General features: G+C 42.4%; 3 protein-coding genes across 4 annotated transcripts in view; 2 read left to right on the top strand and 1 right to left on the bottom strand.

The window, feature by feature from the left end:
• Window positions 1–6,522, top strand: part of iqgap2 (IQ motif containing GTPase activating protein 2) — a 32,996-nt gene extending 26,474 nt beyond the window's left edge. For both annotated transcript variants that reach the window (XM_035639239.2, XM_035639240.2), the window contains 11 exons: window positions 1,128–1,212; window positions 1,366–1,598; window positions 1,880–2,012; window positions 2,519–2,621; window positions 2,707–2,848; window positions 3,832–3,919; window positions 4,020–4,232; window positions 4,337–4,497; window positions 4,637–4,780; window positions 5,518–5,626; window positions 5,854–6,522. In XM_035639239.2, coding sequence (XP_035495132.1) covers window positions 1,128–1,212; window positions 1,366–1,598; window positions 1,880–2,012; window positions 2,519–2,621; window positions 2,707–2,848; window positions 3,832–3,919; window positions 4,020–4,232; window positions 4,337–4,497; window positions 4,637–4,780; window positions 5,518–5,626; window positions 5,854–5,967 — 1,525 coding nt within the window. In that variant the 3' untranslated portion in view covers window positions 5,968–6,522. The remainder of the gene's footprint in view (window positions 1–1,127; window positions 1,213–1,365; window positions 1,599–1,879; window positions 2,013–2,518; window positions 2,622–2,706; window positions 2,849–3,831; window positions 3,920–4,019; window positions 4,233–4,336; window positions 4,498–4,636; window positions 4,781–5,517; window positions 5,627–5,853) is intronic.
• Window positions 6,523–6,723: 201 nt separating this feature from the next.
• On the top strand, window positions 6,724–10,109 carry f2r (coagulation factor II (thrombin) receptor). The gene is made up of 2 exons (XM_035640752.2): window positions 6,724–6,861; window positions 7,923–10,109. Exons 1-2 carry the CDS (start codon window positions 6,777–6,779, stop codon window positions 9,149–9,151), a joined length of 1,314 nt encoding a protein of 437 aa, XP_035496645.1. The 5' UTR covers window positions 6,724–6,776; the 3' UTR covers window positions 9,152–10,109.
• A 1,127-nt stretch (window positions 10,110–11,236) lies between these two features.
• The window catches only part of LOC118314358, a 2,698-nt gene continuing 908 nt past the window's right edge, over window positions 11,237–13,026 (bottom strand). The window contains exons 2-6 of the mRNA XM_035640753.2: window positions 12,960–13,026; window positions 12,746–12,813; window positions 12,475–12,603; window positions 12,204–12,299; window positions 11,237–12,114 (exon numbers count right to left, since the gene is read on the bottom strand). The exon at window positions 12,960–13,026 is cut by the window's right edge and continues 76 nt beyond it. Of these exons, the coding sequence (XP_035496646.1) occupies window positions 12,026–12,114; window positions 12,204–12,299; window positions 12,475–12,603; window positions 12,746–12,813; window positions 12,960–13,026 (449 nt within the window). The 3' untranslated portion in view covers window positions 11,237–12,025. The remainder of the gene's footprint in view (window positions 12,115–12,203; window positions 12,300–12,474; window positions 12,604–12,745; window positions 12,814–12,959) is intronic.

Below are 13,026 nucleotides of genomic sequence, written 5' to 3' on the forward strand. Positions count from 1 at the left end.
ATCTGTTGAGTGTCAATTGTCCACTTGTCCTTTGTGCACAGAGTTTACAGTTTTTGTTTTTCATTGCTTGAGCATGATTTCATTGTCTCTCTAGTCTCATTTTTGCTTCTTCTTTCTTTTCTTTTTTACTGAAATTTGAGTAAGAATAAATTAGGACATGCTTTTCACATTTGTCATTGAAAGTGTTCAGTTGTATGTCAGCCCACCCTGTTCAGTGTTATGTTAACCAAAACATGGTGGAATTAAGTCCCTGACTGTGATAGAGGGCTGGAAAAAGCAACAAACTATATTAAACTATAACATAATCTAATACAATTACCATGCAATAAATACTACCTGTGAAAGATCTAAATTAAGTATGTGTTGAGACTGTGTGACAGACATGAGTCAAGTCTTGAGCCCATAATTTGGGATGGCTGTACTGTTGTGCCCTCTTATTTTGTCCGCCCTTCTTATTATTTATTTACCAGTAATGGCATTTTTATCCATTGTATTTGATGTTTATATTTCCCTTTTCATGCTATTCTTTTTTATTTTGTTTTGTATTTCCTCATTCTACTACTGAGTATTTCTCTCTTCTATTTTTACATTATTATTTTAACAAAGTAATGTGAGCAAAATAGAGGTAGACAGGATATGATCATATGCTTTGGCATGTCATTAACACCCGTTCTTGTTGTTTAGGGTTCAGCTGCATGCTAGGACATGGTCATTTCTTGATAATCATTGCTATGGTACAAGCGGTCCTCTCCCAAGAACTTTGTTTTGCCACGTTTTTTGTTTTGCAATGAGCCACATCCAAGTATTCCGTTTTGCGAATGGAGCATAAATAATAACTTTTTATTCTTATGTAAAAATGAATCACAAATATTTGAAAACGTAATGTACCACTAGATGGAGTTGTTTTATTATACATTTGGCAAATGAGGCACTCTTGGGGAAAAAAAATATCTAAAGAGACACTGAAACCCATCAATACTAGCAGTCGTTAATGCAAATATTGATGCTACGACCAAATGCCCAATTTCCCCTGTCATTTGCTCGCTTTATCATTTGTCAACAAGTATGTGAATGCACGTTGTTTTGTGTTTCATGTTTCATCATTGCTTTTTTTGTTTTGCATGTAGTTATGGCATGAGATACATAGCAAAAGTTCTGAAGAACAGCCTTCATGAAAAGTTTCCAGATGCCTCAGAAGATGAACTGATGAAGGTAGTGGCCCTCAAAAGTATAAATTTAAATGTATATTTCCACTCACAGTATGGCATATTTAGGTTGTTCCCTCAGCACGCTGAGGCGGGAGCAGTTTCATTTTACAAAAGGTTGTGATCATGCCTTTTTGTTGTTGTTATTTTTTCATGGCAGATTGTAGGAAACCTTCTGTACTACCGCTACATGAACCCAGCCATCGTGGCCCCCGATGGCTTCGACATCATTGACATGTCAGCAGGAGGGCAGCTTCACGTAGACCAACGTCGTAACCTGGGTTCTGTGGCCAAGATGCTCCAGCACGCTGCTGCCAATAAACTGTTTGAGGGCGAGAATGTACATATGACACCAATGAACACCTACATATCTCAGACGTATGAGAAATTTAGGTAAGAAAGGAGAAGTGAATATTGACAGCAACATTATGCTGCTGCATGTAGCTGGCACAAATGTTCTGTAGAAACTTTTATTTGCCAGTCGAAATGTGTTAAGCTCTGGGCAGCACTTAGGGAACGGTAAGTGTTCCATGAGATCGTAGTCACATACAGTGTGGTTTTGGTTCATGCTCAGCATTTTCATTTATTTCCTCATGACTTTGCTGTTGCTTGCCTTTGTCAGTATTTGAAGCTCAAACAACGACGAGCACTAACTAAAGGTTCTTTTCTTCCAGGGTATTTTTCCAGTCGGCATGTGACGTCCCTGAACCTGAGGAGAAGTTTAATGTTGATGAATACTCTGACATGGTGACCTTGAGCAAACCTATCATCTACATCTCGATAGAGGAGATCATCAATACGCACTCGGTAAACCCAAACAAAATGAGTCCCTAAAATATCATCAGTTGAGGAAAACATGCAGTCTCACAGAATGCACACGATTGTTCCTTCTGTCAGTCCAGTTCATGCTTGAACTGATCAGCGGGCTAAAGCCATCTGTCCCTTATCACTCTACACTTACAGGGAACAATGGAAATAAAAGGTGATTGGGCAGATGTTCTCTCAGCCTTCATTTTTGCAGACAAGTGTAGTTTTATAATTTTCTGTTTTAAATAGAGATATGATGCATTTATCATTATTACTTTTAGGCCTAAACTATGTGTTTGTTACTACGAGCGTAGTTAATACTATACACACATGCACAGAAAAAAATGGAATTATATGAGAATGGGCTTAACTTGTAATTTATGACTTTAATCTGTTGTGTTCTGTGTTAATGGATGAATAACAAAATTCTTCACAATGTTACAATATGTTTTAGTGTTTGACCTTTTTGTACAGGACTAATCACATCTGTTTTTATTTTTTTTCAGTTGCTTTTGGAACATCTGGAGGCCATCTCTCCAGACCACAACGACCTGCTACATGAGCTGCTGCAGGACCTGGGAGACGTCCCCGATGTGGAGTCATTGCTCGGTACCGTCACGCCCTTTAATTTGTGTTAATCACAAGTCGACTATAGTGCGCTTATCATTTTACAAGCTGTGCGGTTTTATTTCAGGTGAAGGAGCAGTCGACCCAAATGACCCAAACAGAGAAAGTTCTCTGAACCAGCTGGCGAAGACGGAAATCTCCCTCACGCTAACCAGCAAGTTTGAGCTGCTGGAAGGCGACGACAAAGACCTAAAGACTCTCGTAATAAAGTAAGTTTATGAATGAAGTTTAAAAATTTGTAAATGATCTAATTTCAAGTCACAGGCCCTGTAGCCATACAAGTGTACAATATAAAGTTTGGCAATACTGTGTGATACAATTTACTTAACCTTGCTTGACACAGTGTGTGTTATTTTATGGCTATCACTCAGTAGCTTGCCTTTGTTATCTTTCCTGCTCTCCTATCGTTTCCTGTCCAAAGAGGAAGGGGCTTGGTGGTCAGGGTTATCTCGGCTATAAACATGTATCCGTCTGCATCAGCTCCTTAAAAGAGACCGTGTTGGAGTCTGGTGTCCTCGTTCTGTTATGGCATATGCCATTTTTTTAGGAAAAAAAATAAACCTGAATGAGTTTCTATGTGCATGTCATTAGTAAATTGTAATTGCATATTGTGTTTAGGCCATGCCAATGGGCCTTAAGCAGCCAATCTAGGAATACAGTATGGAGCATAAAACATTGATAATCCAAATATTTTGAAACTTTGAGGAATTGAGGAATAATATTAATGATGTGTGAAGAGCTGTGTTGAAAAAATAAGCCTGGTCAACCTGAATAATGTTTCACATATATGGTGGAACTATTGGATCCAAGCCTGCACCAAACATTAGTGAGATATTCTTTTTTATTATGTTTCCACCAAACTTAATTGCATTCTGTTGAGCAACTTTTGAGGTAACTGGACAACAAACCGACAAATACAACTTCAAGAGAAGGTGATGTTACATTAATGAAACTTAAGTCTTTCTTAAGGAGAATTTATGATTAAAGGTGATGAATTGACAATGACAATTCAATCGAGCTGTGACTCATGTTCGGAAGTGTCAACACTTTTCCCAGAAAGATTTTCCCTGCCACCACCATCAGCCACAACATTCAAACCCAGTAACTAGTTTCAGAGTATCTTTGTATTTGGCAACATTTTATCTGAAATAAAGTCTGTCTCTAAAAGATGATCTTTGTGTGTTCGTGTCAGGACAAAAAAGTTAATAGTGGATGTGGTTCGGATTCAACCCGGGGAGACGTTGACAGAAATTCTTGAGATCCCGGCTACTGCACCACAGGTGAAGAAGAAATGCAATAAGTACTTGTTTTATTTTGTTTTATGCAACCCGATGGGCTCACTAATCTGTGCACTTCTAATGTGACCTCTATGCTGAGCAGGAGTTGGAGCATACTAAGATTGTTGAGCGCCGGGCGGTTCAGGATGCTCAGACACCAGAGGGTCTGAAGAGCAACCCGGCGGTGCTGGAGGACAGCCACCTGCCTCTCGAGCAAAAGAAGAGGAAGATCTTGAGGAACCTCCGTAACCTGGAGCAGGCCGGCTTCGCCACTGCTGGTAACAGATACCAGGACCTCATCAACGACATATCAAAGGTTCATAAGAAGCTCCTCATTCGCATAGAAGGACACACGCCACACGTTAGGTCTGTTGAGCTTCTGAACTTGTAAAAAAACTAAAAAACCCTCTTAATTGACAGGACATTCGCTACCAAAGACGCTACAGACAGAGGAGGAAGGCCGAGCTTGTGAAGCTCCAACAGACACTGACGGCGCTCAATTCGAAAACGGCTTTCTACCAGGACCAGATGAATTATTATGATACCTACATCAAGACTTGTCTGGATAACCTCAACCGGAAGTGAGTTGTACATTGATAAAATGAAGACTTTTCCAAAACAATTTTTGTTCACGATGTCTGTGCTTCCTGTCGGTGTGACGGATGTGGCAAGATTTCTTGTGATTTCCTACAATTATATCACTGTGTTTTGTGTATCCAGGAATTCGCGCAGATCTATAAAACTGGACAGCAAAGGAGACGATAAGGGCAGTAAGAAGTGGAAGCCACAGTCTCTGAAGTACACGGCAGCAAGGCTGCATGAGAAGGGAGTCATCCTGGAGATAGAAGGGCTCCAGACAAACCAGTGAGATGAGCTCCTCGCCCATTCATCAGCTAGCAAACAGCACTGGGGATATAACCTTACACTTGACAATATCTGGTTTAGATATTTGGTTTTTACTTAAACTTGCACCACCTGTAATGTTGCTTTTAGTGTTAGGTTGTGACACAGTGATATTCTGATTCTGCCACCATCATCAGTGTTGCAAACTGTTCACTATCACCTTTCATCATCAAGACAGAACCATCAAAGACGATGCGAGCAAGCCAGGCAAAAATTTTGTATATATATTTAGTGTTCTATCAGTTGTATCCTACTTTAGAATATAACTCTTCTTTGCTGGGTAGAAGGAACATGTCTGTTCAAGACCTGGGAACTTTTTTTGTCAATCATATTGTTTTTAAAGTATTATTAGGTGAATTCATTAGTGAAGTAACATTTGTCTTCATGCACAATCTCACAATCACCGTTTATTCTCTAAACCATTACCATGCTCCTCTGAGTTAAATTGTAGACCATCACTACAGAGAAGTTGTGTGTAATTGAAAGGAAAAAAATGTGAAGCAGTTATTCCAAAGACTAATTTTCTAACACTGGGAAAATGAGCTGTTTGACCCAGAGTTTCTCCAGAGTACTGTGGAAATTCCAAAATCTGTAAATGATGGTGCCCCCCCCCCCCCCCCCCCCCCCCCCCAATTGGGCAGTGTTGTCACTTTTTTTCCCCCCATTAATCCGATGTTATTGTTTTTCTCATGTCTCAGGTTCAAAAATGTCATGTTTGACATTTCACCTACTGAGGAAGTTGGGGATTTTGAGGTAAAGGCCAAGTTTATGGGAGTTGAGATGGAAAAAGTCAAGCTTCATTTCCAGGTAAACACTTTTACAACTTTCCATGAAATAGAGGGCTCACTAGTCCTCTCTAAAACTTGATGACATGGTTAAATTTCCTGTTTCCCCTCATTGGGGTTTTTCCTGATAATGAAATACTAACTTGAGAGACTATGATGAATTTATTTTATAACTGAATTGATTTCCATACATAACTTCATTATTTATGTAGCATATATAAACCTGCATCTGTCATACTTTGTGTCCAGGACCTCCTTCAGTTGCAGTACGAGGGTGTGGCCGTGATGAAGATGTTTGACAAAGCAAAAGTGAACGTCAATTTGCTAATTTTCCTCCTGAACAAGAAATTCTACGGAAAATGAGAAAGTGAAAGAGCAAGAGGGAGAAAGCAACAGGAGCAGAGAAGGAAAAAGATTGTGCCTGACAGTACTGAATTTGTTAAACAAAATTATTTTTGTCATCAGATGGTTCAGGACAGTGTTTTGTGTCATTTGATTATAATTTAATGCATCACCCCATAATTATATGTAGTTATTGTCCAATTAAATATATCCACTCTGTATCTTTCCACGGATGATTATATATTTAAAGTATTTTTAAGAATTAAACTGTAATGGTTTTCATGTTGTGTATGTAAAAGATAATAGAAAGCACACTTGTTATTGTGACCTTGTATGCTAAAGAACCTTTAAGGGTTTGATGGGAATTCCGATGCAGCAGTTCTCTCTGTGTGGTGAAACCTTCCAGTCAGCCTGCACGGCTTCATGAGATACTCTAATTTACCAGTGCCTTTTTAATAAAAGCATTTACAGAAACATGTTTTAATTAATAAACCTTTAAAACTTTTAAAAGCTGCAAACTGATGTATTTTTAATGCTTGAAAAATGTGAATAATAAATTACTCATGCCCAAAATCATCAACTGGCATTTTTTTTCCCCCTCTTATTGTCAGTGTTTGTCTATTTACATATTTTTAACAACAAACACTTTGACAGAAAAATATTTTCTCCTGAAGATGAAAGTCATGTCACATCACATCATTTCTCTGTGTCGGGGAGGAGACGTGCACAGTGAGGAGGAGGCGTGTCCACACAACAGGTTTTATGCTGGAAGAAAAACACAGAGCAACTTGTACTGGCAAACAGATCATTTGAACTGGCTTATTCGGAGGATGTGCAGTGAAGCCATGGTTCTCCTGTCGACGGGGTTGTTGCTATTGTTTTCTCTCCAGAGCTCAGCACTCGCCCTCCAAAATGGTAAGTAGTTGAAACTTTGAGGAGAACTTGAACACACTATAATGGTTCATATTGTATTATTGGGTACATTGAAACTTCTACAGTTTGTACAGGATTGCACTCTGCTGGGTTTTCACAAATGCAAGATAAAACAACATTTTATAGCTATATTTCTTCCAGTCCTCTCACTGAGAATAAACATGGCTTCTCCTATTGACACAGTCCACAATTCCATGTTTCAGGCTATAGAAGAGTATAAGAAATGCTTTTTATGTAGGAATGACCCTGGATTCACCTGTCCAAGGAGGCCTGGAAAAATGAGTGGCTAAAATGGCAAGAATTTGAAATTTATCAGGAACGTTAACCACCAAACCTTGTTCTAAAACTAGGTTAGCCAAAATATTTTTTTGTCAAAGTTACAGCAGATCATTGACAGTGGTGAGAAATGACTCTACTTACCATTCACCTTAGTACTGAACTGTTCAATTCAGAGGTATGGGCCACTTGTACTTTACTTGACCATTTAATGCTTATTTAAACTTATACCCCACGATAATTATTTGATATTTATAGTTACAGCTCTGCAGGTCAAGATTTGACCTGCGAAACGTACTCGAAAAGTAATAGATTGGGTGATTCACCTCTAGACCAACCAGCAATATGTAAAACAGTTGAAGCAATTAATCAGCTCCTCTCAGGCCTTAAAAATGCTGCCTCCACGTTAATGCATCATATAATGATCAACACTCAGGGTGTAAGGTTATTTGTAAAAGAAGTTTTTACCGATATGTCTGAAATATGTTGATGGTAATGGAGCTTTTTTTTTTTTTTAAATGCAATGTTCATACTTTTACTCAAGAACAGAAAACAAATGCTTCCAATACTACTGGCCATAGTATAAAAGGGTCACCAGTTATATAAATAAAAATCACTTGTCCTCCTGAGCATCTCTCTGCTGCGTGTGAAGCTTACTGATCATAAAATAGGATTATTTATACTAAAATACCTCCACTTCCCCCTTATTTCTGGAAAGTCATGTTTATTCAGTTCTGTTCCTCTTTTCTGTCTCTCTCTCTCTCAAGGCTCACTGCCCCTGCCTCGGACTTTCTCAGGTCACTATGTCACCGATGAGCCTATAGACTATGTTGATCTGTCCGCGTTAGACAGTCTGACGGATGACGAGGGGTCGGGCTCCCTGTCGGAGCAGGAGCCAGTAAAAGGCCACAGCCACCACGGCCCACGCCGTCATCCCCAAAGACACTATTCTGTCTCGGAGGAGGCCAAGGGTTTTCTCCAGGGTCGCCTGGCAACATGCTTTGTCCCCACCATTTACACCCTCGTCTTCATCATCAGCGTGCCCCTCAACCTTATCACCGTGGTGATGTTTGTGCATCACATCCGTCCCAGAAAGCCGGCGGTGATCTACATGCTGAATCTGGCCTGCGCCGACCTTCTGTTTGGCCTGCTCCTTCCCTTCAAGATAGCCTACCATTACCATGGCAACAACTGGATCTATGGCTCCTTCATGTGCAAGGTTGTCACGGCGGCCTTCTACTGCAACATGTACTGCTCCGTGCTGCTCATCATGTGCATCAGCATCGACCGTTTCCTGGCCGTGGTGTACCCCATGAACTCCCTGACGTGGCGCAGCCCTCAGACGGCGTCGGCTGTGTGCGCCGCCATGTGGCTGTTGGCCCTCGGTGGAGTCTGCCCTCTGCTGATCTCAGGACAGACCCTCTATTTGTCTGACCTGGGCATCACCACCTGCCATGATGTGCAGGATGTGGAAAAACTACGAGCTTACTATCTTTACTTCTTCCCCATCTACTCCTCGGTTTTCTTCTTCATCCCCCTCGTCTTCACCGTGGTCTGTTACGTACGTATCATCCAGGCTCTGGCAGGAGCCAACGTGGCGAACCGCTCCAGGAAGACTCGGGCCGTGGTGATGGTCGTGACCGTGCTGGTTGTGTTTGTGGTCTGCTTCACTCCCACCAACATCATCCTGATGGTGCACTACGTTCAGCTGTCCCACAAGTCCAGTGACAGCTCCTACCGGGCGTACCTGCTCTCCATGTGTGTGGGCAGCCTGAGCTGCTGCCTGGACCCTGTCCTCTATTACTTTGGCTCCTCTCAGTGCCAGAGGCAGGTGGCGGCGCTGTTCAGACGTAGGCGACTGACACGGGCAGAGAGCAGCAGCAGCTCAGAGACGCAGAGCACCAGAACCAGTGGCCGAACAGACAGCAGCAGGTTATGCAAGATGGAGAGCGCTCAAACTGGCCTGGGGAGCCACTACAGCAGGCTGGTGGCTTGATGCTCGGACATGAAGAGGCGGCCTCTGAGAGACTTGTACACACACCCACGGCATAATTCATCTATAGGAATTTGAAACATTGCTGCTTGGGTTTGTTCAACAGAAATACCAAGAGCAAACAAAATGTTTGCATATTCGGTGTAATGTGTAGTTTGAGAAAAGAAAAAGTTCTGGTTTTGAAGTGGTGTGTATGCGGTGCTTTATTGTGCTGGATTTATTTTCACTTTGATTGGCTAATTGGATATACCACTGTTATGACATATATTCACTACTGAGACAGTAATTTCACATCAAAGCACAAATGTTTCTTTACTGGTTTTTGTTTCAAATCCTTTTTTTTATATGAATCACAGACAACTAAATAATAAAGATAATAATAATAATGAAAATTATAATAAAAACTATGGTGATATAGAAAATGAATAATATAAAATGGATGAACTGATCATTTTAATCGGAAGAAAATTACATGTGATGTAATAACAGCGTATAATTATAAGACAAAAGTGGCTGCAAAGTCATTAATCACTTGATATTCACAAAGCCAAAAACATGTGCATGAATACCAAAGTTTTCTGCTAAAGTGTGTGTAATTCAATCAAAACAAAAAACTACTACGTTACACATATATGTGCTTAATACAAAAGTTGCTTAATCTCTTGTCTTGTCTTTTCCACTGCTCACTCTGTACTCTCTCTGTCATCCGGGCACAGCTCTGAAACACAGGAAAACATTTAAAAAAAAGATTAACTTTGAGAAAAGAACAAAAGAAAGAACAGGCACAGTTTCCTGGAGCGTCATGGACAATGATGCACCATTTTCCATTTCTTTTTCAAGTGCATTGTCCATCATGGAATTACTGCGAACATACATGTATTAGAAATGCATACAGTAAAGTATGAACTCATAATGTCAATTCATTTTTAAATACAACATCTCCACCTTGTGGAAAGATTAAGACTTGATGGCAGACGATTGGTTTTTTTTTGTAACAGTGCAGAAAGTCACTGACCTCTTATTCCATCGTAGCTGTGGAAGTTCTCCGGGAAGCTCAGACAGCCAGCTTGCTTCTTGAAAATGTCCACATTCTGGGGATCCATTTGTCCTGACCTGGCTGGAAGAGGAGAGTGAATCAAACGAGGAGGAAAGCGTGCACATTTGAAAGTCGGGGCCCCAGAAATGTGTTGATGCGCACGGGACTTACTGAACTGCAGGATGAATCTGCCGGCGACGTCCCTGTTCCTGAAGGTGTCCGTCCACAGCAGGCAGTCAGAGCAGGTACGAAGGATGTGTCCCTTGTGCTCTGACAGGTTTTCTTTAACAGAAGAGCGACTGAATATCACACGACAGCTGCTGCGGTGGAGATCTGACTCGTCTAAAGAAAACACTCCTGTCCGATGTCCACTGGCTCACTTACTGCGAAATGTGGTGGCGAGTCCTGAGACTGTCGCATTCACCTCCCCAAAGATGCACCGATCACTGCCGAACAAGGATAAGCTGTGACAGAGGCCTTGTCTTTGAAAAAGTGAACTTCTTCTTTTAAAGTTACGTTCGTTCTGCTCAACATGTTTCATTGAATCAACTTACAAGCAGTGGTCTCCCCATCGCAGTGTCACCGTTTGACTGTCAGAGGTGGGAGACACGTCTATCCAGGAGCTTCTCAGAGACTCCAGTGCCTTGTGGTACGGCTCTGGGTCACCAGCTCCCATCACATACACCCATTTCCCAAACACCTGGCCAAGTCCAGATTTATGTGACTGAAGTATTTCACACTGTGCTCACTGAAGACACTATGCTCGTGCTAATATTGCATTCATAAACAGGATAAATAGGAAGAAAGAAGAAAGAGAAAAAGGGATCACGAGCGCGACTTACCAGTTTGGGGTCGTCTGGCACAAAAGGTTTGACCAGATCCTTGCAGTCGGGCGCAGATGCAGCACTGAGGGACGCGAGAGCCCACAGACACACGACAGCATGAGCAGCCATGGTGAGACAGAGGGACGAGGACGAGGTCGAGAGGCAGCAGCACTGCAGAGGGCGGGCCTGCAGCAGAAGACGTCAAATGCCGATTCCCTGAGGTTTAAAATATATATGTATATATATATATATATATATATACATATACATGTATATGCTAATATGGGGGAGGAGGGGGTTTCTACATGCAGAGCCGCGCAGATTCCCTTTGTCCAGCCCTGAATGGCCAGCTCAACAGCCCTCTGTTGCCCATCCCATTGCCCCTGAATGAACTCGAGCAACGTGCCACATGACTCGTCTTGGACCCGAAGCAGCTCTCCATCGGCGGGAGGGGGGTTGTTTCCCCGTGGGGCTGCTGAGTGGACTCCTTGTGGAGACAGTTTAAAAAAAAAAAAAAAACCTGTCTCTACAAGGAGTGGAGTGTTGTTACCCAGCGACAGCCTTTGCTGAGGTTCCTGGGAACGGCGGCGCCTTTCCAAAGAGCTGTAGAGGTCAAAGTGAAGCACAGTGAAGTGCTGACACGGTCAGCAGAGTTCCGGGCAACTTCAGTTGCATTTGAAGAAGGACTAAGAAATGTTGGTCCTGAGGCAGCACATACTCTTTTTTTTTTAATGTTTCTGAATAGGTGCAGAAATAAATGACTGGAACACAGTGAGGCTGAGAACTGTTTTTATTTGACCACACACAACCAGTGGGGGGGGGGGGCGGGGGGGGAAAGGTGGAGGCATTAAAGGAGGCATTTACGAGGATTAACTAGACTACATTCATTTCACAACACAAAACTATATTAGTGCAGACTATTAAGTACAGTAAGCTGGACTTGTTTAAGTGTGTGGAAGCTGTTCACACGAGGCCTGTGGCCCCTCCGGGCTCCTCCGGGCCCCTCCGGGCTCCGCTTCACTCCGCAGCAGGCTGAGTGTCGTTTCGACCGTTCTCTGTGTTCTCCACTGCGGCTGAGGGAGTTTCCCTGTCGTCCGGACACAGATCTGAGAAGAGGAGAAAAACATGACACAGTTGACGCTGACAATAGATGCTGCGAGTGCCAGGCCGCCGCAGAGCTGAAAGGATGACTGACCCGTGCCGACAAAGTGGTACTCCGGGAGGAAGTTCAGACACTCCGCCTGCTTCTTGAACACCTCTAATTCGGATGGCTCCAGAGTGCCGGTCCGCGCTGTGAAAGAGGAGCAGGAGGAAGTGAAGCAGCAGGGCGAGTAGATGAGGGGTCGTGGGAGGGCGGAGATTAATCAACAATGAAGTGCTTCTGAAATATTATAGTGACGAAAACAATGAGGAGGATTTTTTTCACAAATGAGCGATGGGGGTAAAACGATAGAAATAGAACTTACTGAAGAGGTAAAGATATCGTCCCTTGGACTTGCCGTCAGGGAGGAGGGTGGTGTCTTCTGACAGGAGGCAGTCGGCACAGGTCTCGTAGTACTTTCCATCGTGATATGAAGTGTGACCATGGATGTTAACTGTGGAACAAGGATTTAAAAGCAGCGCAGAGCCATGAATGTTTATTTTTTAATTTTTTAACAAGGATCAAAGTAAAATTGTATACCAGAAGGAGGGTCAGCGAGTGGACGGGAGAACACTGGACTATTTCAAGATACATACAAGTGGTGTGGCTGGTCATTCCAGAGATGGTGGCTTTGGCCACACCCTGAAGACATTTATCATCATTTCTGTAATGAGAAAAAGAATAAAGTGCAATGATCCAGATCAACTTTTTCTAACGCTGGGCTCAGACAACTTCAATCATTTGTATGTGAGAGAACATGCAACTTGTTATAGAGCACAAAGGCCATGTGGCTGGTCATTGTGTCCTTACAGGCGGTCGGCCCAGTAGATGGTCATGACTCCGCTGTCCGAGGAAGCTGACAGTTCCACCCAGGAGC

This window comes from Scophthalmus maximus, chromosome 19, assembly GCF_022379125.1.
Source record: "Scophthalmus maximus strain ysfricsl-2021 chromosome 19, ASM2237912v1, whole genome shotgun sequence".
Classification (NCBI taxonomy): domain Eukaryota; kingdom Metazoa; phylum Chordata; class Actinopteri; order Pleuronectiformes; family Scophthalmidae; genus Scophthalmus; species Scophthalmus maximus.

Coding starts and splice junctions, on each gene's coding strand:
- f2r (XM_035640752.2), top strand. CDS start 6,777: ATGTGCAGTGAAGCCATGGTTCTCCTGTCGACGGGGTTGTTGCTATTG. Junction 6,862..7,922: donor AGCACTCGCCCTCCAAAATG/GTAAGTAGTTGA, acceptor CTCTCTCTCAAG/GCTCACTGCCCCTGCCTCGG.